Genomic DNA, 25,830 nt, shown 5'->3' on the forward strand with positions numbered 1-25,830 from the left:
CATAAATAAGTGTAATCAGACCATGCTTAAATATTCATTCTTTCCTGGAATGTTTATATAAAGTCTGCAGTAAAACAGGTGAAAAAACATTTTTAAAAAGCAGATTTCAAATAAAATCACACACTTTTTTATTAGTCCTAGGCTACTCATTTTAGAAGAATATGAAGTTAAGACATCATAAGTTAACATTTCTTGAATTCTTACTATGTTCTAAGGCACTGGGCTTTACACAGAGTATTTCGTTGAAATCATACGACAGCACTTACTGGTGTTGATTAACTCCATTTTATAGATGTTGGTGCTGAGGCTTAAACAGTTTGCCCAGGTCATCCAGCTAAAAGTGACAGAGCCAAGATTTGAATTCAAGTTGTCCAACTCCAGGTCTCATGCTCTTAACAACTGTCCCGTACTATATCAAATTTGGTACATATATGTCCTCCTGGGGAACAAGAGTGACTCTTCTCTTTCCATTGTTTTCTCCATAAGGCTTTAGTATTATCGTTTGGTCTGTGTGTGTGTATATATAATACATACATGTGCATATGCACAGACAAAGCTTTAAATCATCAGATACATAGTATACCAGGATTGTGTAGTATGAACTGTAGCAGTACTAAGTGAAGGAGAATAGAGACGTAAATAGAGACGTAAAAAAGAACTTGTCACTCCCTAATATATTTTGTATTTAGACATTCTATAAAACTTCACATTTTATTGAGAGTAATTTAACCCTTATGTAATAAAGATAGGTTAATAAAACCATGTGTTTTCGATATATAAAAAGTATCCATGAATTTTTATTTTGAAAAATCAATATTTTATAAGAATTCTCCTGAGAAGCAGCTTTTACTTTGGGAGTAGGTATCTGCTAATGAGAGGAGAGGTCAGAAATTTTTAATAGAGGGATTTTCTTTGGGGTCCTCATGTTTTCAAATCTGGAGATGAATTGGGGACAGTAAGTACATTGTTACAAAGCAGTGTAGCAGTGATCAAAAACAGAACCTGTCCTCTCCTCATATCCTACGTTTTTCAGCTTAACATTCACGGCCAACCTGTTTCTATATAAAGAGACCTAAAGTTTAGATCTTCTGAACTGGCTAATTGAAAAAAAATTTTTTTAATTATAAGTGGGTACAAAATTCTGATGTTACTTATATTTTTTCTGATCGTGTTCCCATTCCGCATATAAATGGCTCCTTTTCTGAATTACTTTGCATGAATATTAGCTTATAGACCATCTTTCAGAATATAGATTGTTTTTGAGTAAGATGTAAGCCTCACTTAAGTGTGTGTAGTTCAGATTTTTCTGTTTGAATAGGAACAGGGAAATATAAAGAGTATTTTACGTGCAAATATGCAGATAAAAATGTTTGAAAATTTGATGAATGTTTTTATTGTTTAGATGATAAAGCCCCGGTGACAGATACAAATATTCCATCTCATCTGGAACAGATGTTGGTTATCTTGATACAAGAAGAAAGTGAACGGGAATTTGGAGAGACGGGGCCATGTATGGAATATTTACTTCATCACAAGATCTTGGAAACATTATATACCTTAGGGAAAGCTGATGTAAGTTCCTAATCCACGTGACGTTCTTGGGCATGTAATATATGTGTTCATGTCTTAGAGATAAGGAAGCTGCCAAGCACTAAGTTTAATTGTAGAGTTGTGTGTTAAGTATGGCAGGATTCAAGTCAGTATGTGGAAAAAAAAGAAAATTGTATGGCTTCTGTGAACATGACTTTGCATAGATATAGCGAAGCTCCCAAATGCTCTCGACAACAACTGGTACTTAGGCTGCTTAGAATTACAGTGTAAACATTTGTGAAAATAAACTCAAGTGCAGACGCTCAGAATCAAAGGAAATGAGTAGGAACCCAGTGCAAATTGGGTTACAAAACTAGGAAGTATTTTTCATAATCCTGAAAGAAAATGTCACTGATTATTCTGACGTTAACTCTACTGACGAGTGGAGCCAGTTTCAAGTAAGTCTCTTTGGTTAATCTTCCTCCTCTTTAAAAACTAGGAGGTGATCACCAAGGGGCCCCCCCAGCTCTAAAAATCTGTGGTTCTGTTCTGTGAATTATTATAATACATGATGTGAAAATCAAACTAGAAAAACCCCAAACTAATAGACATGTTTAAACACCAAATAGAATTATGAAGTAGTATTGAAGGCAGTTTCCTTTTAACTAAATCTGTAATACTCCATTTCATTTCTAGGTTAAATTCATTCTATTTATATTTTCTAGGCAACGTGTTTGCTCCCTAACATCCTCCGATTCATTCCCCTCCTGCCTTCTTTTTCCTGTTCTGTGGAGAGAGGGGTTATGCAACATTATATTGAACAAATATTAATTGACTTTTGAGCAAATATTAGTAATTATACTACTAGGAAATTTAGTTTGATATTGGTGATTGTAAGTATTGTGTTTCACCTGAATAATTGAAGGTATTTGCTATCTTAAGATATTATTGTGCTTAAGATTATAGCTTATGCTATTTCCAGATAACGTGTCTATGATGATGTTTTGGAAATACTTCTTTTGTGACTATATTTTAAATCTGAGGCAGAATAAGCAGGTTAACTATAGAACGTATAACCTTGTTAACTCATATTCTCTTAATCTACAACATGAGTAATCATCATGTTTACCTACTTTTCAGCAAATATTTAAAACAATTGGCATGTTATCAAAACTTATTTATTAAATATTCATTGCCTGTAATAATCATAATGTAAATAATTTTGCAACTAATTTAGAACAGCATTGTTAGAATAAATCACAGCAGTTTATACATAGGATTCCTTTATTTACATCATATGTGTTAGAAGGCTTTATTACTGCTACACGTGTATGATGGAAGGTTATTGATTACCTGTCATTAGCGTAAGCGGTAAGATTCTGCCTTTGCTTTGGCTGGGGAGTTTCCTGTTACCCTAGCGTTTAGACTACAAACAGGTTGGCATTGCCTGAACCAAACTGCAGTCTCCATGGCACATTATCACCAGGCTATTTGTAATTACATCAGCCTGTGGTCTCATACGCTATATTATAGTCCCAGATGTGGTTTTATTTATACAATACCAGTCAGTAATAATATGATGGAGAATTTTATTCTGATAAAGTCATTAACTGGCTAATTGCGTTGATTTTTGAAGGTGGAATATGTTCACGTACATTGCCTCTCCTATTTTTTAAGCTTTTGAGTAAGTATGTTTGCGTTGTCTGTTTTTTTCTTGTTTGCTTTTCTTTTCTCCTACCCCTAGTGTCCTCCGGGGATGAAACAGCAGGTTTTGGTGTTCTATACCAAACTTCTGGGGAAAATCCGGCAGCCACTACTTCCACATATTAACGTGCATAGGCCAGTGCAGGTATTTTGTTTCCTTTACACAAAACTTTTTAGTTCGCTTCTTTACGTATAGAAATAATTTTATATGGTTTTTCTAAAATAACATGCAAATTAGCAAATACTCGAGCTTTCTTTATGCATGACGATGTATTAAATGCACTTCATGTCTTTATATTTCTCTTTTAAAATTTTATACATTAATTTTACCATTTACCTATTTCCATGACATCTCAAGGAGAGTTTATTATATAACCCCTTAATTTTTTAGAGTAACATATTTGAAAGACCTACGACTAGCAAATGTATTTTGATAGAGGTGATTGTAAATAGTGTTCTTTCTGAAAAATGCAAGGTATTTGCATTATTTGAAAATTTTAAATATCCTGAAGGTGAATGAATGGCTGTTTACATGTTTATGAAAAGTAACCTAAGTTTAAACATTTGTTTTAAATTTTTTGACAGAAATTAATTCGACTGTGTGGTGAAGTCCTTGCAACGCCAACAGAAAATGAAGAAATTCAGTTTCTCTGCATTGTGTGTGCAAAGCTGAAACAAGATCCCTACTTGGTTAATTTTTTTCTGGAGGTATGGTATCCTTCTTGTCAACCTTCAAAGTATGTGTGTATTAAAATTATCATGAGAATTGAATTCTGTGAATAATATTAGAAGGAATTACTTCTTTGGAATCAGATAGCTTGTTTTACTTCCCAGAATTTTCATTTAAGAGCACTGTCTTATTTTAACCTGAAATCTCCTGAGAAAAACGATTCTCAAAGAATGTGATTGAGCCAGATGTATGGGGCGGTATAGGGGCTGGACAAATACAAAGCCAAGGCTTAGTACAGCTTGAAGGGCAAATCAGGGAGAGAGAAGTCACGGGAATTTATAAGCTATCATATTTTCAGCCAGGCTTGCTCAAGTGCAGAGTGTGGGTAACTTGACCTGGGGTAAGGATGGTGTGTGCAGATTTGGACATGATGCGAAGCGTCATGAGTTACCTCCCCACCCTCGTGTAGCAGTTGGAATTGCTCTACTATCTTGTACTATCTTTTCATAGCTGTAGTCACCGAATCATAGTTTATGTAAATCAATTGACATTTAGATTTTATTTCCAGTTTTAAATTAGAAAATAACTTTTATGTATTTCCTGCTTTCATTTAATTTTTTTCAGCAGTGAAGTCATTTAGGAATATATTAGAAAAAATGTGTTTTTTTAGTTTAAAAAAAGTTTTTTCTTCTTTTTTTTGTTTTTTCAGATTGAGGTATAAGTTAGAGTACAATTCAGTCTTTCTGATCCACCATTCTATGAGTTTGACAAACACAGTCGTGTAACCACCAACACAATCAAGATATGCAGTATCTCCATCATCTTACCATATGTCCTTTCCTGGTCATCCTGTTTCCACCTCTGCCCCAAGCAGTCATTGATCTGTTTTCTGTCCCAAGTTTTCTCTGTTCCAGAAAGTCATAAAAATATAATCAGCCTTTTGAGTCTGGCTTTTTTTACTTCATATAATGCATTTGAGAGTCATCCATGAGTTTGGTCCTTTACACTGCTGAGTAGTATTCCACTGTATGGATGTACCACAGTTGTTTATCCATTCACCAGTTGAAGGACTTATGGGTTGTTTCCAGTTTGGGGCAATTATGGTTGAGGCCACTGTAAACATTCACAGATTTTTGTATGGATTTAGATTTTCATTTCACTTGAGTAAATACCTCAGAGTAGGATTTCCATATCATGTAGTAAGTGTATATTTGCAAAACTCGTCCCAAGTGGGTTTTTCATTTTGCATCCCATGGACACTGTATGAGAGTTCTGTTGTTCCATGTTCTTGTCAGAGTGGGTGTTGTCAAGTTTTTTTGTTTTGTTTTTAAAACTTTTAGCCGTTTAATAGATGGGCTCATTTTTAATTCACTTTATTTAATAAGTAATTCAGGATCTTATTCTGCATTCTTATTGGAGGTAGGTAGGCAATGAAGCTGCAAAATTGCATAAATTTAAATTTCTAGGTTAGTGTTAAGGACTCTGAATGCCTGATTTTCATGGTATGCATCATATTTTGAAAGTTTGCTTCAACATGGCTGGAATAGCTTTATGATATAAATGTATCAAATATCTTGATTTGGCTAAGTGTGAGATTTTTCTTCTCAAAGTTTTTTACTAAAGTTTTCTTAGATACCTAAGTTACTTTATTTATTTATAAATTTTCATTTATTATATTTTGGCTGCATTGGGTCTTCATCACTGCGTGCGGTCTTTCTCTAGTTGTGGCAAGCGGGGGCTACTCTTCGTTGTGGTACGCGGGCTTCTCATCGCGGTGGCTTCTCTTGTTGCGGAGCACAGGCTCTAGGCATGTGGGTGTCAGTAGTTATGGCACGCGGGCTCTAGAGTGCAGGCTCAATGGTTGCGGTGCACAGGCTTAGTTGCTCCTGCGGCATGTGGGATCCTCCCGGACCAGGGCTCCAACCCGTGTCCCCCGCATTGGCAGGCGGATTCTTAACCACTGAGCCACCAAGGAAGTCCTGATACCTAAGTTACTTTAGATGCACTAGATTTTTTTCCAAGCTTAAGCTTTAAGGAGTTTTTCTCAGAATCTCCGAAACTTGTTTCAGAAGTACACAGCCATAGATCAGAAGCAGAGAAAATTTGCAAGCATATGTATGCCTGCCTGCTTTCAGAGGAACATTTACATTTAGACCTCAATACCAAGAACACCTTTCTGATAGTGTCATGACTGCTGTAATGCAGCATGTTTATAGCACATACTTCTCCAAAGCATGAGGTGGCAGGTATCTCCATTTTCTGAACTGATCGGACTACTTATACGCTTTTAATGTCAGTTATTACAATAACTGTATTAGTTATTGTAATAACTAATAACTCTAACTAGCATTAGAGTTATTTATATGCATTTTATTTTTTCTTCCTGGTCAGTAAGCTCCTTGAGGACAGGGACTCTATCTCATTAATCTTTAGGTCCCCACAGCTTCTCTGGTATCTAGCACAATGCATAGTAACTTTAATTAACTCTTATTGAATGAATGAATCTTTAGGGAAATGCAGCTTTATTACTGGTAAGTAATAGTAATAGTACTGGTAAGATAGTAATAGAAGTACTTTGCAGTTCTTGAGCATGTATCCCCTGAAATCTAATCTCTCTGTTCATTTATATCAGCTAATAGATACATTTGCTGTGAATTAAGTGCAGATAGTAGATAAGTTAGAAACATTTTTGCCCTAAAGGAGTTTGTAGTCTGGTGATGAGGGTAAGACTAATGTTCAGATACTGTAATCTAAGGTAGAGTAAGGTGAGTATCATAAGAAAGATACCCCCTAATGCCCCCTAAATGTTCATAGGATGAAGAGATTACATCGGCCCTGGTCATTAGGAAAGGCGGCATGGAAGAGGTTGTCTTTGAAATGAGCCTTGACAGTTGTTTAGATAGGAAGGGGTGAGCATAAGTAAAGGAGTGAAGATATGAAAGTTTGTGGTGTGTTCACATAGTTTAATTAGGCCATGTGGTAAGAAAAGGGCCTAGACAGATAGGTTGGAAGCGTCAGAGGCTTTGAACGGCAGGATGAAGAGTTTGTACTTGCTTGCAGAGCTTCTTCAAAATGCAGATTCCTTGGAGGTTCCACCTCCAGATATTCTCATTCTGCAGGTCTAGGTGAGACCCAGGAATCTGCATTTTTATCAGGCCCCACAGAAGACCACAAGGCCGACAGTCCTGAGTCACACTTTGAGGAACGCTAGGGAGTGAGTGCCGTTCTAGGGTTATTCTTCCTCTTGCCATTCTTATCCCAGATGCCACTCCCAACAATAGTATTAACATTTTAGACGGAATAAAATATTTTACATTCATAAAGACTGTGATATGCAATTGACTCTATAGGAAATACGGAAGTTGTTTGGGATATTCACGGAGTTCCTCAGCATTGTTTCCTTTTAATATATGTGCTCTGAGCTCAATTTCTCAAGATTGGTCTAAACTCTACTTTTAATAGTAATAAAAGTGATTTATAATAACTGTCATATAACTTTGGAAGTAGAACTTTGAGTTCATTCAGCATTTAATGCACTTCTGTGATGGGTGCAACACTCTGATAGGCCCTGCAGAGAAGCGGGTTTATGATGAATTCTAACTTGTGTGAGTGATTTGACTTTTGCTCTTATGTTTAAATGCAAAGCAAGATACTTTTACCTGGAAACTAAGGATTTGCTTCAGTTTAGATTCTTTTTGTGTTTGGGTGTATGTGGTGGGGGGAAGGGTCACAATATTTCAAGCAAATCTTAGTTTTATCCTCAAAAACACGAGTAAGAATGCCCTCAGAGTGTTGATTTATATTTACAGAGCAGAAGTATAAGGAAAAAACAGAAAAATCATCTTAAAAAACTGGTTTTAGAAGAGTCAACATTGGGGCAATGTATTTTTAGTAGCCCAGTGATTAGAAAACAGTTAACTGCAATTGAAACTTCTTGAATCTTTTTTTTCCTCACTAACATCCGTTGTTTTCAGTAGTAGTCAAATAGTTATCGCTCATATTGTTCATTGTTTATAGTCGGTGTAAAACAGTTGCTTATCGTCGGTGTAAAACAGTTTGTAGATCGTGTTCTGAAGAGTATCAGAAACGCCTATGTAATTTTTTTTTTAACATCTTTATTGGGGTATAATTGCTTTACACTGGTGTGTTAGTTTCTGCTGTACAGCAAAGTGAATCAGCTATACATATACATATATCCCCGTAGCCCCTCCCTCTTGCGTCTCCCTCCCTCCCACCCTCCCTATCCCACCCCTCTAGGTGGTCACAAAGCACCGAGCTGATCTCCCTGTGCTATGAGGCTGCTTCCCACTAGCTATCTATTTTACGTTTGGTAATGTGTATATGTCCATGCCACTCTCTCACTTCGTCCCGGCCTCCCCTTCCCCCTCCCCACGTCCTCAAGTCCATTGTCTACGTCTGAAACACCTGTGTAATTTTAAAATATCTAAAACACAGTTTGTTTAAGTCTGGGTATTTTCATTTGTCACAACACGTATCCATTGCTACAGTGGCTAGGTATTGAACGTTAATTATAGAAAAACTCATTAAAATATGTTTTCTGTTACATGAGGCTTTTGACATGAATCTTACAAAACATGTGTTCCTTTTCAGAACAAGTTTAAATCACTGGCTTCTAAAGGAGCACCAAACGCAACTTCAGAAGATGTATTAAAAGGTCAAGATTCCTTGTCAACAGATACAGGACAGTCCTGTCGGCCAGAGGAACCGTCTGGTGCTTCTGGAATGGAGCACACGGAGTTAGAAGACGAGCCTCACGCTCAGATGGATGATCTGTCCACAGGCTTGGACAACCTCAGCATCGCTGCACTGCCAGAGGCCACAGTTGTTCGTCCAAACCAGGATTACAACTTAGTGAATTCTTTGTTAAATCTTACTAGAAGTCCTGTGAGTCATCTGCTTTACTTTCTTTCCCTCTAACATAATCTCAGTTATTTGCATAGAGAAAAAATTCTATTTTCATTTTGGTGTAAAACTTGAAATCCGTTTAAGTTGAATTTTTCCAAACAAACTGATGTATGTCTAATTCACGCATTGAAGAGGTATGTGTCTTTCCCCTCAGGATGGCCGAATAGCTGTGAAAGCCTGCGAGGGCTTGATGCTGTTAGTGAGTTTGCCAGAGCCAGCGGCCGTCAAGTGCCTCACGCAGAGCACCTGCTTGTGCGAACTGCTCACAGACAGGCTGGCCTCCCTGTACAAGGCCCTACCTCAGTCAGTGGACCCCTTAGATATTGAAACAGTGGAAGCAATTAACTGGGGGTAAGAGCTGCTATTTCTGTTTTCCCATAAAAGTGACTTCTTAAACCTACGCTTTTAAATCCATTTCCATTTTGCAATGATAGAAATCTTTAGTTTTGAAAAATACAGCATTGCTAGTGAACATTAAACAAGATTGTGTTTTGAGGCTTGTTTTAAAATTTGTTATCAGGAATGAATTGGCATGGGAACAGTCCATCTGTTACATAGTTAAGCTATTTTCCCTCTGTCTGTTAATAGTGATCAATTACAACCTTAACTGTGTTAAGATCAGTAACTTTATCTGACTATATATATATATATATATATATATATATATATATATATTTTTTTTTTTTTTTTTTTTTTGGCGGTACGCGGACCTCTCACTGCTGTGGCCTTTCCCGTTGTGGAGCACAGGCTCCGGATGTGCAGGCTCAGCGGCCATGGCTCACGGGCCCAGCCGCTCCGCGGCATGTGGGATCCTCCCGGACCGGGGCACGAACCCGTGTCCCCTGCATCGGCAGGCGGACTCTCAACCACTGCGCCACCAGGGAAGCCCATCTGACTATATTTTTTAGAAAACAAAAAACCCTGAGAGAAGGAATCTTCTCTTTTATAAATCAGCTCCACTGCCCCTGGGGCAGTCTCATAGTTCATGGCCTGCCTGTGTGGAACCTTGCCTCCTACCTCTTTGTTTCACCCCTTCCCCCCAGCTTTTAGGGCTCCCCCCTTGATTCTCATATGAAAATATGGTTATTGAGGAACATTTATAAGTTATTAAAAACTGTAAAGCAGCATAAATAAAATTACCCATAATCCCACCACCTGTAAGCAGTCTAACATTTTGACATAATAACCTGTTACTGTTTCTCTGTGCATTTTTAACCGTGCTTTTGTTCTTACTTGTTTTTTTCCACCCTGTATTCTGTTAACATCTGCCAGACTCACGTGTTAACTGTACTACTGGGTGGTACTTTAAGGCAGGAAGAGAAGCAAACCATTTATTTCTTCTTGCAGTCCCTTCTTTATGTTTCTTTCCTTCCATCCTAGTGGCTGAGAACCTCCGACTTTTCATTTCTGTTACTTGGTCAAATTTATGGTGGAAATATGAGGACCTATCTCAATGGTTTTTCTGCTGCAGCTCCATTCTGCTTCAGTCTCTCTCCACTTAATGAGTGAAAATTATTCACAACTTTCATTTAAAAGGTTTTCTCTTATCTGTGGCTTTTATTTATAAAACCCTCTTCTGATTGACATCCAGCGTCGCCTGTGTAAATGTATCATATACTGTGTGTTCATTCACACGCCTTCATCTCCCCTTTTGTACTGAACTGGATTAATGCTTTCGGATAACTTTGGACTTCAAACTTCTTCTGTGTCCTGTAGCTTGGACTCATATAGTCATAAAGAAGATGCTTCCGCATTTCCAGGAAAACGAGCCTTAATTTCATTTCTCTCCTGGTTTGATTATTGTGATCAACTCATAAAGGAAGCACAAAAGGTTTGAATATTTGTTGTTTTTTACTGATAACTTAAAACTGTAAATATCAACTAAGTAAAATTTGAATCCTCAATTTATATTTTTGAATACGTCTTAATTGTCTTAGGATAGCACAGTTAGTAGTTTATATCCCTAAGTATTATCTTAATTGTCTTAGGATAGCACAGTTAAATAAATAAAATGAAATAAACCCCCCAAAAGTGTATATATACGTCTGTGTGTGCGTGCGTGCGTGTGTGTGTGTGTGTGTGTGTGTGTGTGTGTGTGTGTATTACAGCTCTGAAATAAATCGAAGTTCAAGTTCTGCCCATATGTTTCTTTAAGTATTATAGCATAACCCTTCACAAGGTAACATTGGCCTCCCTCCATTTCTCCTCTTTGGGGAGATGTTAATACAATAAGTGACTGGGATAATATTTTTATCCTGTTTGTCTTTGTTCTTGGAAATTTAGATAACATGTAAAGGACCCAATAGCTAATGTCTAATCTAGGTTTATATGCCATCAACAAGATGGTCAGTAGGCAAGTTTTTTTTTTCACATTAATTCAGATGGAGAGTGCAAACTGGCTTAACTGATGTTATAAATTAATCTCTTTCCCATTTTAAAAAAAGATAATGATACTTATACTATGTTCTAGACTGCTGCTGTTGCTCTTGCCAAAGCTGTTCATGAAAGATTTTTTATTGGTGTTATGGAACCTCAATTAATGCAAACGTGAGTGGCCTCTTTACTTAAAAAAAAAATCACTGTGTTCATGTTATTTTTGCCCACTAATTACTTGTTTGTTTTGCCAGTTCTGAGATGGGTATTCTGACATCAACTGCTCTGCTTCATCGCATTGTTCGGCAAGTAACCTCTGACATTTTGCTTCAAGAAATGGTGTTTTTCATCCTTGGAGAACAGAGGGAACCAGAAACTCTGGCAGAAATCAGCAGACATCCTTTAAGACATAGGTTAATTGAACATTGTGATCACATATCTGATGAGGTAAGCTATGTAAGGATTTAGAATTGGACTTAGATTCTTTGACATACTGACTTTGATGTACTTGTGATGTTTTGAATATAGCCTCTTTTTTTATGTGGCTTTTTATTTTGAAAATCGCAAGCGTGAAGAAGAATAGTTTGTTTAAACTATTTTTCAGTTACCCTTTATCATTTTGGGTTTCAGATAAGCATAATGACATTAAGAATGTTTGAACATCTTTTGCAAAAACCCAGTGAGCACATTCTTTACAACTTGGTCCTAAGAAATCTTGAAGAAAGAAACTATACAGAATATAAACCTGTGTGCCCAGAAGATAAAGATGTAGTGGAGAATGGGTTAATAGCAGGAGCAGTGTAAGTTTCATCCAACTCTGTGAGTTTAGCATTTCATATAGAATCATAATTTTCTCCCCTCTTATTTCCCTTCCTTATTCTTAAAAAAAATACCTCTAACAGTTTAAAAGTTTTTTAAAAATAAAATTTAGATGTCCTGATTTTATTGTCCCTTTAAATTACAAGTGTCAGTATATAGTCATTAAACCTAACAAAATCATATAGCCTTGAGTTTGATGTTAGTATAAAATGTTAATTTCTCGAAGAAATGTAAATACATTCATTCCTTAATTCTTGTATTAGCAAAATCATGTAATGTTTTCTAAGAACATAGCAGAGAATCTTTTGGTTTAGAAACTATAATAAAATTTTTTTTTATACATCGTTAAATTAAACTTAGAGATCTGGAAGAAGATCCTTTGTTTACTGACATTTCACCAGATAACACTTTGTCAAACCAAGAGTGGCTTAGTTCTTCACCTCCTGCTTCTCCAGACCACCCCAAAAATGATGGGAAAACTGAAGTCCATAAAATTGTAAATAGGTGAGTTGCTATATTAATTTGACTTACATCTCTTTTACTTATTTTTATAACAATGTAATAGCTCTGCTCCTTGATCATTATAGAGATATGTTATGAATTCAGTCTTCCCTTCTTTAAAATCTTTAATGTCAGCTTTTTGAAATGCTTATGTAGCTAGTGACGGCCTAGGGGCAACGATCCATACAAAAGAGAAAAGCTCCTGGGTAGTAGTGGTTAAATAAATCTTCAAGGTCCTCTACTTACTTTTAATGTAAAATATTTTAAGTAATTCCCAGTTGGAACAGCACTGAGAATTTCCAGTTTGGCAGATTGAACTTATCAGCCGTGTACTCACATGTGTTAAGCCGAGGGCTATTCCTTTTTTTTTTTTTCTTTTTTAGCGTTTTTATGTTGTTGTTTCTTTTTAAGTGCCCTTTCCCGGCAATTTTCTTCCTTTCCTTCCTTTACAATCCTGTCGCTGATATGCCTGGTGCTGGGAGGTGACTTTAGAGAAGACTGCATGTGGTGTAAGATGCACGGTTCAGGGTGCATGAAAATCGAAGGTTCAGTTACTTAAAAGCCAGGTTCCTGAGACTAACAAATTTCACGGCAATCGATCATTGTCCTGTAATGTAAAAGGAGTCGAGTCTTCTTGTGCTTGATTCTACTTTTAGTGGAATGAGTAATTTTTAGATAAAACCTTTAAAATAATGACAGAGTATTTAATCAGTGCATTGTAGTGCTGATTCAAGATTAAGTACTTACGAATATACAATTTTACTTTTCAAGTTTCCATTTGCATTAATACTTGGCTAAACTGAAGATATTCCTAGGTATTTTAACACATATAGAGATGTTGAATTGTGAGAGTATTCGTATTATTGATTATGGCATTTTTTCATTTAAGTTTCCTCTGTCTGGTACCGGATGAAGCAAAATCATCCTACCATGTTGAGGGCACTGGATATGACACCTACCTCCGAGATGCTCATAGGCAGGTAAGAGAAGTAACTAGTTTTTGACATGCAGTCTAATAGGAATGCACACACATTGTCACATTGCCCACAGTCGTTTCTCCAAAGGTTTCCCTTTCTCTGCAAGACCTGAACTCCACTCTCACCACTTGAACTTTTTGCCAGTGACCTGACTTCGCATTTCATTAACTGTGTGTCTCTATCTCAAGATTTCTTTATGGTCCCTTCCCCACCACCCCACTCCTTTTCTTCCCTTTCTTCCTGCCCTTGAAATTATATGTCCCCCACATCCTTCCCCCTGCTAATCTAAAACATGATTTTTAAATAATTCTACCCATCGCCCACCATGGCCCCCAGCCCACAGGCTATACCCTTTCCTCTTCACTGTTCATACTCATCAGTAATTCACAAGTGCTGGCTCTTCATCCCCTGCATCCCAGCTTTCCACCTCACTGAAAGTACTTTCTCAAAGGTCTCCTCTTAGTTATTAAATTAAATGGCCTTCTCTCAGTCATCTTTCCCCTCTGTAGCATTTTACATTTTTACCAAATTCCAAATTTTGAAATGTCTCAAGTCAGAAAAATATACATTTAATTTTCATTTAAATCCTTTGGGTTGAAGTGTGCTCTTATTGATAATTAACTTGCATGCGCTTATCGTTAATTCATGATGCTTTAAGCCTGAATTCAAGTCCACATTACTATGTGAATAACTAGAGTAATGCAAATACATTCATGTAACAATAAAATAGAGGCAATAAAAGTAGTACCAACCTCAGTAGTACTGATTGGATTTTTAAACTGCTTTGATTCTTTCTGTAATGTTTCATTTCCATATTCTGATTACAGTTATGATTGTTTCAGAAATATTTGACAAGACACAAAAAGAATAGAAAAAATTTACACTATTACTTTCTAGCTCAGAATTTCGGAAGTGTTAATATAAAAATGCTTTATTAAATATTGGGGTGTGGTTTTATAAAGAAAATTTTCTATTGAAAGACAAATAGTTTAAAACTCACAAAATATTGAAGAAGTTTGTTTTTTAATCATTTTTAATATGTTTTTCTTTTAAAAGTTGAAGTTAGTGCTTTGTGTAAGAATATGTTTTAATCTCAGTTAATTTGTAAACTAGAGATGATAAGGTAATTTTGCTTTATTGAATAAGGAAAATCTGAAAAGGGAGAAAATATGGAAGAAAACTATGCTCTAAATTTCTTTTGTTTAAATTCAAGTAACTTACATGTCAGGGAAGACTTTAAATTTTTCTTTTTATTATAAGAGATATTCTTGTGCTTATAAAAATCCATATTGTGTATCCTGCTGATAAACTGTGTAGTGAGGACCAGTTTCCACTTATTTCCAATCTGTTACTGACCAATGCTTTTGTAAAACATAAAAAAATGAAAAGAAAAAACACAAAATACAAGCCCTGATTATTTTATAGATTGAACAGATGTAAAATTTACTCAGTGAAATTGCAAGAGAAGTTTCTAAACTTGCTCTTAGTTTTTGTACTCGTCTCAAGAGCAGTGGTAGGGAACAGTTTTCGGACCACACTTAGAGCAGCCCTGTTTCCTCCTGGCAGTCATGGCAACGTGCCTGGGTTAAACACATCGTAGCAAAGTCAAGTTTGCCTTCTCAGGTGCTGTGTATCTGTTCACCTATTTTATATATGATATATATTTTAGAATAGATTTGAAAATGTGGCTAAGACTTGCTTTGCTTTTTAAATACTCGCTAAATCTGTGACAAGAATAAGTAAAAGTTTGAACTCCTCTAAAGGAAAGAGCATAAGCTCAGCAGTGAAGTGGGTACTTTGGTAAAGTTAAAATCTGCCTGCTTTCGCATCAAGGTGCTGGGACTGGTGGTTGTGACCTGACCTTGTGCCTCTCTCCAGTCAGTGTGTTATCCGAGTCATCCTTTTCCCCTCTTCCACGGCACCTCACACTAGCAGACACTTAGCATTTAAGCGGATTTCTATGCCTATTTGGGAAAATTATTTCTATTTAATCTCCATTTGTTTTTGTTCAGTTCTTCTTTAATGATCCAAATATTTCTCCCTAGTTCCGGGATTACTGTGCTATCTGCTTAAGATGGGAGTGGCCTGGGTCTCCAAAAACATTGGAAAAGTGCAATTTAGAAGCAGCTTTCTTTGAAGGTCATTTTTTGAAAGTTTTATTTGACAGAATGGGAAGAATTCTTGATCAGGTAATAAGTTTTTTTTTGTTTGTTTTAAAATTTATTTATTTTTGGCTGTGTTTGGTCTTCGTTTCTGTGCGAGGGCTTTCTCTAGTTGCGGCAAGCGGGGGCCACTCTTCATCGCGGTGCACGGGCCTCTCACTGTCGCGGCCTCTCTTGTTGCGGAGCACAGGCTCCAGACACGCAGGCTCAGTAGTTGTGGCTCACGGGCCTAGTTGCTCCGCGGCATGTGGGATCTTCCCAGACCAGGGCTTGAACCCGTGTCCCCTGCATTGGCAGGCAGATTCTCAACCACTGTGCCACTAGGGAAGCCTAGTAATAAGTTTTAAAATATTAATTTCCATATTATTTTGTTACCATTCACCATGAATTCTACTCACATCTTAGTTTACATCTTCAGTCAAGTAGTTTGTTTTCTTTTTCCACTAGATGACTTTTTCGTAAAGCTAGATTGCCAACAGCTGGTGGGTTTCTGATGCATTCATTATGTTAAAACTTTTATTTGGCCTGACAGCTGTTACAGAGTTGTATGTTTACTTCTCATTGTAGGTCATTGTCTTAATAACCTTAACGCCTTTCGGCAGTGCCTAGAGTGCTTTCTTAGAAAGCCTTTTAGTTAGTACAGTTAGTACAGATACAGGTAGAGTGAAACTTGTTAGGTTTAATTCAGAAGACCTTAAATGTCATTTCAAATCGAATCTGGAGAGCTCTGGTCTCACTAAAATTATGGAACAGTATCAGAGGAACCTGCTTCTTCAGACAAAGAACTTGTGAATATACTCATTTTCAAATGGGGAGATGCAATTTAAAAAAGGTTAATTTACTTATTCCAAGGTAAATAAAAATCACCATTGGCCGGTATGTTGCTCTGTCTCCATTGATTGTCAGGAGAACTGAATTTGGGATTATATCACTAGAATCCCTCTCTCCGTCTCTCCTTGACATACAAAGTGACGATAGAGTTTTGAAATGTTTTATGCACTGGGATGGACACTTGAAATAAAACAATCTGGCATTAAACTTGCCTCAACATGGAAACTGAGTTAGCCAATTTAGAATTAATTTAAAACTGTATATTAAAGTACTTGTTCATTTTAGCATTTTAGTTAAATATTTATGTGACTGTAGGGAGTTATAAACGAAATTTACTCCACAAGCAGGCTGCCTTCAATAACCAGAAAGCCAAATAAAGAAATGATAAGAAGTGTTTCACTGGGTTGGACTTCAGTCAGCACTGTTTCTGATAGTAATCAATAAAGACACAGAGTAAAGTCCTTTTTTTCTTTTAACCTCCTAACAACATGTGCTGAATTTCTAGTGTTTCATTGTTTGCTGATTTGTTGGTTGGTTTTTAATACTTAACAACCAAAGTATTTAAATCCAGGTACTGAATGTATTATGCTGTAATACATCACGGCTGTGTAAACCTCCCAGGTAATGGGGCTCATCAGTATGTTGTGTTTTTGTGCTGGTTCTCTTGGCATAGTTTGGATCTGATTAACACAGAAGAGACATTAACAATCAGTATTAAGTCAGTAATCTTTAGAAATTTTGACCGAAAGCACTAACAAGGAATCTAAATTTTAAAAAGTAGTTTCTTTTTTTTTCTTGCGGTACGCGGGCTTGTCACTGCTGCGGCCTCTCCCGCCGCGGAGCACAGGCTCTGGACGCGCAGGCCCAGCGGCCACGGCCCACGGGCCCAGCCGCTCCGCGGCATGTGGGATCCTCCCGGACCGGGGCACGGACCTGTGTCCCCTGCATCGGCAGGCGGACTCTCAACCACTGCGCCACCAGGGAAGTCCTAAAAAGTAGTTTCTGAATTGAGTGGAAAGATCCTCTCTGAATCCTCATCACACTTGAGCATTTTTCCCTTCAGCCTGTAGAGTGCTGACACAAAAGGATTCTGTCGGAGACAGAATATCCCGAAATGCTTACAGTTCTTTTTCGTTCACCAGATAGCTCTTCACAGGGCAGAAGCGATTCATACACAGTGTCTCACTTATTCTTCCTAGAATCCTGAATGATAGGCAAGACAGTTCCTTGTATTATTGTATAAATGAGGAATCCTTAGTTTCAGTTCACGTGACTTAGTGAGCTGTGGAGCCTAGCCTCAAACCTTCTGTCTTTAAAACCCTTGATTTTCTAAGCCTTTTTGGATAAGGACATTATAATCAGATCTCAAAGATAATCATGAGTCCTGGTGTGCCTAGCGTGCTTGGTTTAATTTCATTTTCTTTCTTTTCTAAATGTTTTTGCTGAAGGTGATGTTTGCTTGTATTTTCTTAGTACATATATACCCCTAATAGGATCAGGGTATCCAGGCTGGGATTAAACATTACTATGGATAATTAATAAAGTAGCTAATTTCTGCATGTATAATTGAGAAGTTATGACATCAGGTATTCATGATACTATTGTGTTGTCACAATGTTAATTTTTGAAAAATATAGTGTGTTTAGTATTGTTTTTAACCTTAGTGATTTTAAAAAGACAGTAAAAACGAAAATCCATAGCAGAATGTAAAGAATACCAGGGAGAATATAGGGAAGCCCAAGTTCTTGTCCCTGTTCTGACGGTGAAAAATCTGAATTTGGGCAACTAAACTTAGCTGTTTGTCACATTTTCTTATTGTTAAAGTGAAGTTGATATTACTTGATTTGCTTGTAAGAATTATCTGAAAAAAAGCAATTTAAAATACTTTAAAAAATATAAAATCTTGTTAAATGCAGGTGTTATAAGAAATTTCCAAGACTATCAAGTTGTTGAGATTTTTAAAAATTTGACTTATTTCTTATTATTTTGACCATCTACGTACTTGGCCTTTAATAAAAGGGTTGTGACTGAGTTTGCAGGTGACATCCGTATGCTTTTTTTTTTTTTGGCTGCATTGGGTCTTCATTGCTGCGCGTGGGCTTTCTCTAGTTGTGGCAAGCGGGGGCTCCTCTTTTTGCAGAGCATGGGCTCTAGGCACACAGGCTTAGTAGTTGTGGCGCATGGGCTCTAGAGCACAGCCTCAGTAGTTGTGGTGCACGGGCTTAGTTGCTCCGTGGCATGTGGGATCTTCCTGGACCAGGGCTCGAACCCGTGTCCCCTGCGTTGGCAGGCGGGTTCTTAACGACTGCGCCACCAGGGAAGTCCGACATCAGTATGCTTTTTCTTTTTTTTAAATTTTATTTATTTTTGGCTGCGTTGGGTCTTCGTTGCTGCACGTGGACTTTTCTCTAGTTGCTGTTGTCTTCGTTGTGGTGCTCAGGCTTCTCATTGCGGTGGCTTCTCTTGTAGTGGAGCACGGGCTCTAGGCACGTGGGCTTCAGTAGTTGTGGCACACGGGCTTAGTTGCTCCACGGCATGTGGGATCTTCCCGGACCAGGGCTCGCACCCATGTCGCCTGCATTGGCAGGCGGATTCTTAATCACTGGACCACCAGGAAAGCCCTCAGTGTGCTTTTAAGTCAAAGTTTATTGTTCCAAAATTCAGATCTTGTATTTAGGGTGAGCTCAATCAAAAATGGGCCAAGTGCACTTTAACGTGTCAGAAAAATCTGGTTAACTTTTATTTCAGGTGAATACTGTATGAAGTACAAATGGGAGGGATTCAAAATAATAGATACAAACAGTTGCTGTTTACAACCCTCTAAAAGGCCAGCTTGTTTTAAAGTTACTACTTTAAAGTAGGAGAAAGAGACTAGTGAAGTAAAGACCAGTTCAGAGTATGGTGGAACAGTTTCTATCTAGCTGAAATTTATCTTCATTTTCACAACATTAAAATATAACCTGGGACTTCCCTGGTTGTCCAGTGGTTAAGACTTTGCCTTGCAGCGCAGGTGGTGCTGGTTTGATCCCTGATTGGGGAGCTAAGATCCCACATGCCTCTGGGCCAAAAAAAACAAAACATAAAACAGAAGCAGTATTGTAACAAATTCAATAAAGGCTCTAAAACAAATTTTTTAAAATATAATCTGAGTCAGCCTTAAGTTTCTTAAACAACCAAAGATATAGATTCTTGTTCAAAAAAAGCTTAAAACCAAACTAACAAACACCATATAGAGAAAATACAGAGTTTAAGTGGCAATATATAGTTGTTTGAAGCCAAATTTTCTCAATTTATTTAAGTACCTGTAAATGGCAGAATTCAGTGACCTAAAACTCTGAACCATCTGAAATGAAGTCACATACAGTACTGTACTTACGTTGTATTTTAAATGATTTTGTCCACATTTTACCAATTGCATTCTTCTTAAAGATTTTTTTAAATGTTTTCCTTTGTGCCTAAAATACAATTTAATGTGAATTCATTGTTTGTTTTGAACTGAGGCTTGGAGAAGGCTATTCTATTGCAAATATTATCAAGTAGGAAAAGATGCCCCTCAGACTACATTTAATGTGAATCGTATCTCCTTTCATTTATCTTGCTTAAGGCTAGATTGTGAATAAGAGTGACTTAGGGGTAGTTTTTCTTCTTTCAGAAAATCTGTGTTCATGTATCTAGTAGTAAGCAAAAAAGACTAAAATTGGACCTTAGCACAGGACTTGAGTTTTTGTTCAAATAACAGTATCTTTGATATCTTCTGGCACGTGCTCAAGCATTTGCTGTCCTTTAAATGTCAAATATTCACTTCTGGATTGGTATTCATTATGATCAAGGGCTTAAAAGCTGCTCAGTGAATGAGGGTAAAACATTCAGATTCTGTTGTCAGTATCAACTTGGTCCTGAATCACTTTTCCCTTGCTCCTGCTGCAGCATCTGTTTCTCACTCATCCAGTCACCTAGGTTCTTTCCAACCTTCTCACTGAAGTCGGTTTTGTTTCAGCCACTCAGTTGCCTTTGACTGCTTAGAAGAAGAAAACTGGAAGGGATGAGAGATTTCTGTTGAAAGTTCTAGGCACAATAATAGCAACTCTTTTTGTACATTATGCATTTTGCTTGGATTTTGACACATACTCCGTAAAGCACCTCCAAGCTGCTTCCTACGAAGAATAAACAGATTAAATATTAAAAAAACAGAATTCAAGTAAAATTGTGATACATACAAAAAAGTATACACAGATGTACACAGACATTGTTTTGGAAGAGTTAATGCTCTTGCACAGTAAAGGAGGTGATCCCTGTCTGTAATCATGATTTTGAATCTTCTCGTTCACTTTTGAGGCATATGGTAGTTATTTCCACCCCCAAGTACTTCCATTCTGTTGACAGGGTTCTGTGACGTATATGACTTTGTTGTATACATGCTTTTGGTAATTGGCAGTAGTTGAATAATTTAAGAGACGAGGATTATCATTTCTAAAACTAGACCACTATAAAAGATTTTAATACCTTCCCTTCTATCTTTGGTCTTACATGTAATGTCTTCTATTGTTTGTAATTAATATTACATATGACTCTTTGGTGAGTTTTGATGACCTCTTGAACTATTTTACTACATAAAACCACCTGCATAAAACAGAGACATTCTGACTTTGTTATGCATTTATTTTATTCTGTATGTTTATGTGCATACCTTTTATTTTAAGTTTTAGGATTGTGATATATGCACTTTGACTAAGGTGGTGCGAGCTAGAGCTAATGTAGTTATAGATATTTTCATTGTAGAAGAGCATGTAGCAGGAGGAATGAGATGGTAGATTTTCCTTTTTCTTAAGAAGACAAATGGAAATGGTAAATTAAGTGCTCAGGTATATACATTATACATAATGTCAAATATCTTTTTGGTTTTTCCCTCTCCGTAGCCATATGATGTCAATTTACAAGTAACATCAGTGCTATCTAGACTTTCTCTCTTCCCTCATCCACACATACACGAGTACCTTTTGGACCCTTACGTGAACCTTGCTTCTGGCTGTAGATCTCTCTTCTCTGTAATCGTCAGGGTGAGTTACCAGTTTTGTTATGTTCTCTAGGATTGATAAATCCGACCAATTAACATCTTAATATCATTGTGTGTAATTAGTGTCACATAATAAAAAATGTTACATATTTACTGTTTAGAAATAATTATCTTACTACAGAATGTGGAGAATAAAGATTCATTCTTTTAAGTGGTATATATAACTTCTGTATTTTAAGGTATAGCTATGAGTCCTTTGTCAAAGATTGTTATGTGAATAGTGAAAAGTGACAGTCTTCATTTAGTAATAGGAAATGGAGTATTTTTTTATCCTGAAAATCCCCATGGAGGTGTTTAGGGACTGAGCTCCTTTTGTCCCTGTGACACAGGTTGTTGGAGACCTCATGGTTCGAATCCAGCGTATTCAAGATTTTACTCCCAAGCTTCTATTAGTCAGAAAGCGATTACTTGGTCTGGAACCTGAAGGCCCTATGTAAGTCAGCGTTTTACATGTTGTTTATCTAAAACTTTTGCCAAAACTTGATGATCTGCTAATACCCTGCATCGATTGATTGATTGCCTGCTTTCCTTTCCCAGTATCGAGCACATCACGTTGCTGGAGGGTGTGATTGTGCTGGAAGAGTTCTGTAAGGAGCTGGCGGCCATCGCCTTTGTGAAATACCATGCTGCCTCCACACCATAAACGGCATCTTGCAAGTAACCAAGGGAACAGAACTGTTGTATGCATTTCATCAAAAAAGCCTCAGTTCCACCCAGCCACAAGAGGATAAAAAGCCTTTTTAAATGAAGCATTGCTGTAAACTGGACAGAACCATTCAGAGCCCACTGAGTGGACACTCAGTGCAATGTTGTGTGATGTTGACTTTATCGTAATGGTTCTAGATATAAAGTTGCACATCCTTGAGTCCAGGATACAATCAAAGGAACTTCAGGAAATAAGCATTTCTAATGCCTGTGTGAAAAGCTGCAAAATTTCTGATGTCATGACTTTGATGATATTTCTGTTAATTTAACATCCTTTTAGGTAGCAAGGCATTTTGACATTCTCTGGGACTCAAATGCTTATATTCTTTTGGATTAATAAGTAGCAGAAAAAAAAAACACCTAATTTTATAACTTTTTAAGGTCAATTCTTATCAAACAAAATATTGAAAAAAACTGTAAGTGAGAAAAAAATACAATTTAGGAACCATCAAATGAATTAATAATAGAAGATAAAAATGTGTAGAGCACCATTAACTTTCTTCAGCTTTTCTAAGAAAAACAATTTAATATGATAATGAAATTCTTGATTAATATAATATATATTTTTTAAAGAAACCTTCTTTTACTCTCTTGTGCACATAGCCTCGTTAGTGATTGATTTTCATGTATGGGTCCCAGTTTATTTAAACTTTGTCATTTTTGCAACAATGTTGAATATGTGCCCACTGTTGGTAGTGTTTACTAAAATAGTATTTTTTAAGCTAATTAACATGTATTGGGTTGAGACCCTTTTTTTTCTCTCTCTCCCTCCCTCTCTGAAAATTGCTTTATCATTTGATTTTCTTATTGAAATGCATGGTAGCGTGTAGGTGGCAGCAATCAAAATGCCAATGGCCCCCTGAATGTTTACATTTTTTTTTTTCCATTTTGTTCAGTCTTTTGTTTTAAATCATTCTGAAGAGATTTTAAAACAAACCAGCAAGTCTGACCTGTTTACATATGAAAGGACTTGGGTAAATTGGTCTATGTGTGGATGGGTGCGTGTGTAGGAGCGTGTGATGTGGGTAGCTGGCAGAGCTGCACTGTGCACCGCATGCTGGTACTTGATTTACAACATGGCATTTGCTAATCCACTTTCTCTTCTTCCTTTAAGTGATACTTATCACTCAAATATTGCTTTTAAGCTTCCTTGGGTTTTTGTTTTATTTTTTCAGTTGGAATGGTAAGCAGCAGCACTTTCCTCTTTACCTTTTCATTTACTGATATTCGGGGGAGCAGACTAGGCAAACCTGCCAGCCTGAAAGGAACTGTAGCTGCCCGTTCTAAGAAGTTGTTTTGTGTAGCATGTTTGTATCTATACATCGTGTAGCGTGTGTATGGAAGCATATTTTACACCTACTGCTAATTTTGTTGTATTCGTTTTCTGATTTATTTTATAGTTAGTTTTTGCTATTTATTAACAACAAAATGTTGAAAATTATGAATATTCTTGGCTCTAGAATGCTTACCACTGTTAAAACAACAACAAAAAAACTAAATTTCTAATTTAATGCAAATCTCTGTTAGCTCACTCTAGGAAATTTATTGAGCGAAACAATGAAAAAACAGGTGGGAGATAGTTACTTTGTGCATGATTTTCTTTAAATGATTTTTAACGATAGGAAAGCATTATTCTGTTTGCTGTATTTATTGATGAAGGAATGCTGCAGCATCTTCATTTTTAGATGTAGTTGTAGTCTACTTTGATGGAGGTGTACTTAAAATAGACCATTAAGAGATTAGATATTTCTTAATGTTTTTGCAGCATTCGATAGGTGTAATGGCAATGATGTTACCTCTCAAACCAAATACGATTTTATTCTTGCTTTCACCGTAGGACCTTTTGGCTAATCCATGAAACCAAGCTCAGAGAAGCTTTAATTCATATTTGTGTGTGTGTATGCTGCTTCTTAAAAGATAATTATTTTCCTAAGTTATTGTAATGACTTTGATTTGTAATCAGCTAAAGCTTAAGATATAATTTGTTTCTCTTCTAAGTTTGCTACTGTCTTTCCTTCCTTTCTTCTTCGTATTTAGTTCAGACCTAGAGCCAGCACAAGTTCTCACAGTGAGTTGGATTTGTTGGTGAAACATTGTCCTCCATGACTAGCCATTTGTGTACTGTCTTTCAGAAGCTATTTCTGTTCCTCAGTATTTGCAAAACAGTGACTGATGTGCACTGTGTTGAGTGGGCAGTACCACCCTAGCAATCGATTGCCATGAAAAATTCCAAACTGAATTTTAGCCTTGCTTCACATTGGTGTAAATGGGCATGCACATTCTTTTTTTTTAACTTTCTAACAGTATAGTCTTTGGGTTTATTTTTTTTTAGTAATGAGCCACATTCTTTACGTGATAGAACTCAAAATGTGTCCTTAGCCAGCCAATTATCATTGTAGTACTCACATTGACTATGTAAGGTTCTCATAATGTATCTGTGCAATATATAAGCTATGAGTGGATTCATAGCTTTTTGGTTTAATTGTACATTATTGTGTGTGTACATGTGTGTATATATATGTGTATATATCTGTAAGGACCAAAATCCTTAGCTTGCTTACACTGTTGCTAGTGTAAAGATTATTACACTTAATTTTACGGGGCACAAATTATGGAATTACTTCATAATTCATGGTAACATATTTCCATAAATTATTGCATTAATATACAATTACCATTTAATTATGAAGTTTATAGGTATTGACAGAAGTTACAGTGAAGTGCTAAAATCACAATTTATATGGTAATTATATTTTGGGTTGTACGATTAATGAAAATATGCATGTCATTGTGACACTTGTTGTGTTGAAACATGATAGATAATCATATTTCTGGGCCCTGTAAAATAGTGTTACTATAATACTCTGTTTTGCCTCCTGCCTTGTTTACATTAAACAAAGGATATTTGGTAAATTTTTCTATTGTACGTTGTATAGGTTACTGACAGTGTTACCAAGGCCTGGAAATCTCGGGCCATCTGTGAAGAAACTCTTCAGATGGTGATTATGTACCTAATATCTCTTCAAAGGAGGTTGTGATCAAGTTCAACTTTTTGTGCTAACAATGCATGCAGGACTAAGAGGGATGATCTAAAAATAAATAACGTAATTTAAACAAAATGTTGTCTTGTATTTTTGTAGAATTGTAAGTGGAAACATTTCATTCCCTGATAAATCTAAAATAATAATTCATAACATACAAAAGGATATGACACACAGCAGTCAGTGGTTCATTATAGCATTGATTCCAGAGAGAGAACAAAAAGGAATATATCAGAATATTTGTGGAAGGGGGAGTGTATAGCTTGAAAAATCCCTCTGGGTGAGCCTTACATGTATTGATATTTTCCACCCTACCACAATAACCATTTCCCTAAAGGAAGGAATGGTTATATAAGTCTTAGAAATATAATTCACTGTAAGCATTATTTCTTTTTTTTTATATAAGTTTATGTATTTTATTTATTTTTGGCTGCATTTGGGTCTTTGCTGCTGTGTGCGGGCTTTCTCTAGTTGCGGCAAGCGGGGGCTACTCTTCGTTGTGGTGCGTAGGCTTCTC

At 36.6% G+C, this 25,830-nt stretch overlaps 1 protein-coding gene across 2 annotated transcripts in view; it reads left to right on the forward strand.

The window, feature by feature from the left end:
- The window catches only part of FHIP2A (FHF complex subunit HOOK interacting protein 2A), a 36,117-nt gene extending 10,726 nt beyond the window's left edge, over positions 1-25,391 (forward strand). The window contains exons 3-17 of one of the 2 annotated variants that reach the window (XM_004265809.3): positions 1,403-1,572; positions 3,275-3,379; positions 3,820-3,942; positions 8,516-8,809; positions 8,985-9,181; positions 10,547-10,661; positions 11,301-11,377; positions 11,458-11,650; positions 11,834-12,003; positions 12,383-12,526; positions 13,413-13,503; positions 15,546-15,689; positions 21,410-21,550; positions 21,897-22,000; positions 22,105-25,391. In XM_004265809.3, the coding sequence (XP_004265857.2) occupies positions 1,403-1,572; positions 3,275-3,379; positions 3,820-3,942; positions 8,516-8,809; positions 8,985-9,181; positions 10,547-10,661; positions 11,301-11,377; positions 11,458-11,650; positions 11,834-12,003; positions 12,383-12,526; positions 13,413-13,503; positions 15,546-15,689; positions 21,410-21,550; positions 21,897-22,000; positions 22,105-22,210 (2,174 nt within the window). In that variant the 3' untranslated portion in view covers positions 22,211-25,391. The remainder of the gene's footprint in view (positions 1-1,402; positions 1,573-3,274; positions 3,380-3,819; positions 3,943-8,515; positions 8,810-8,984; positions 9,182-10,546; positions 10,662-11,300; positions 11,378-11,457; positions 11,651-11,833; positions 12,004-12,382; positions 12,527-13,412; positions 13,504-15,545; positions 15,690-21,409; positions 21,551-21,896; positions 22,001-22,104) is intronic. The other variant, XM_049697039.1, reaches the window with a different exon arrangement.
- Positions 25,392-25,830: the final 439 nt, after the last annotated feature.

The sequence above is a fragment of the Orcinus orca genome, chromosome 14 (genome assembly GCF_937001465.1).
Source record: "Orcinus orca chromosome 14, mOrcOrc1.1, whole genome shotgun sequence".
Classification (NCBI taxonomy): Eukaryota; Metazoa; Chordata; class Mammalia; order Artiodactyla; family Delphinidae; genus Orcinus; species Orcinus orca.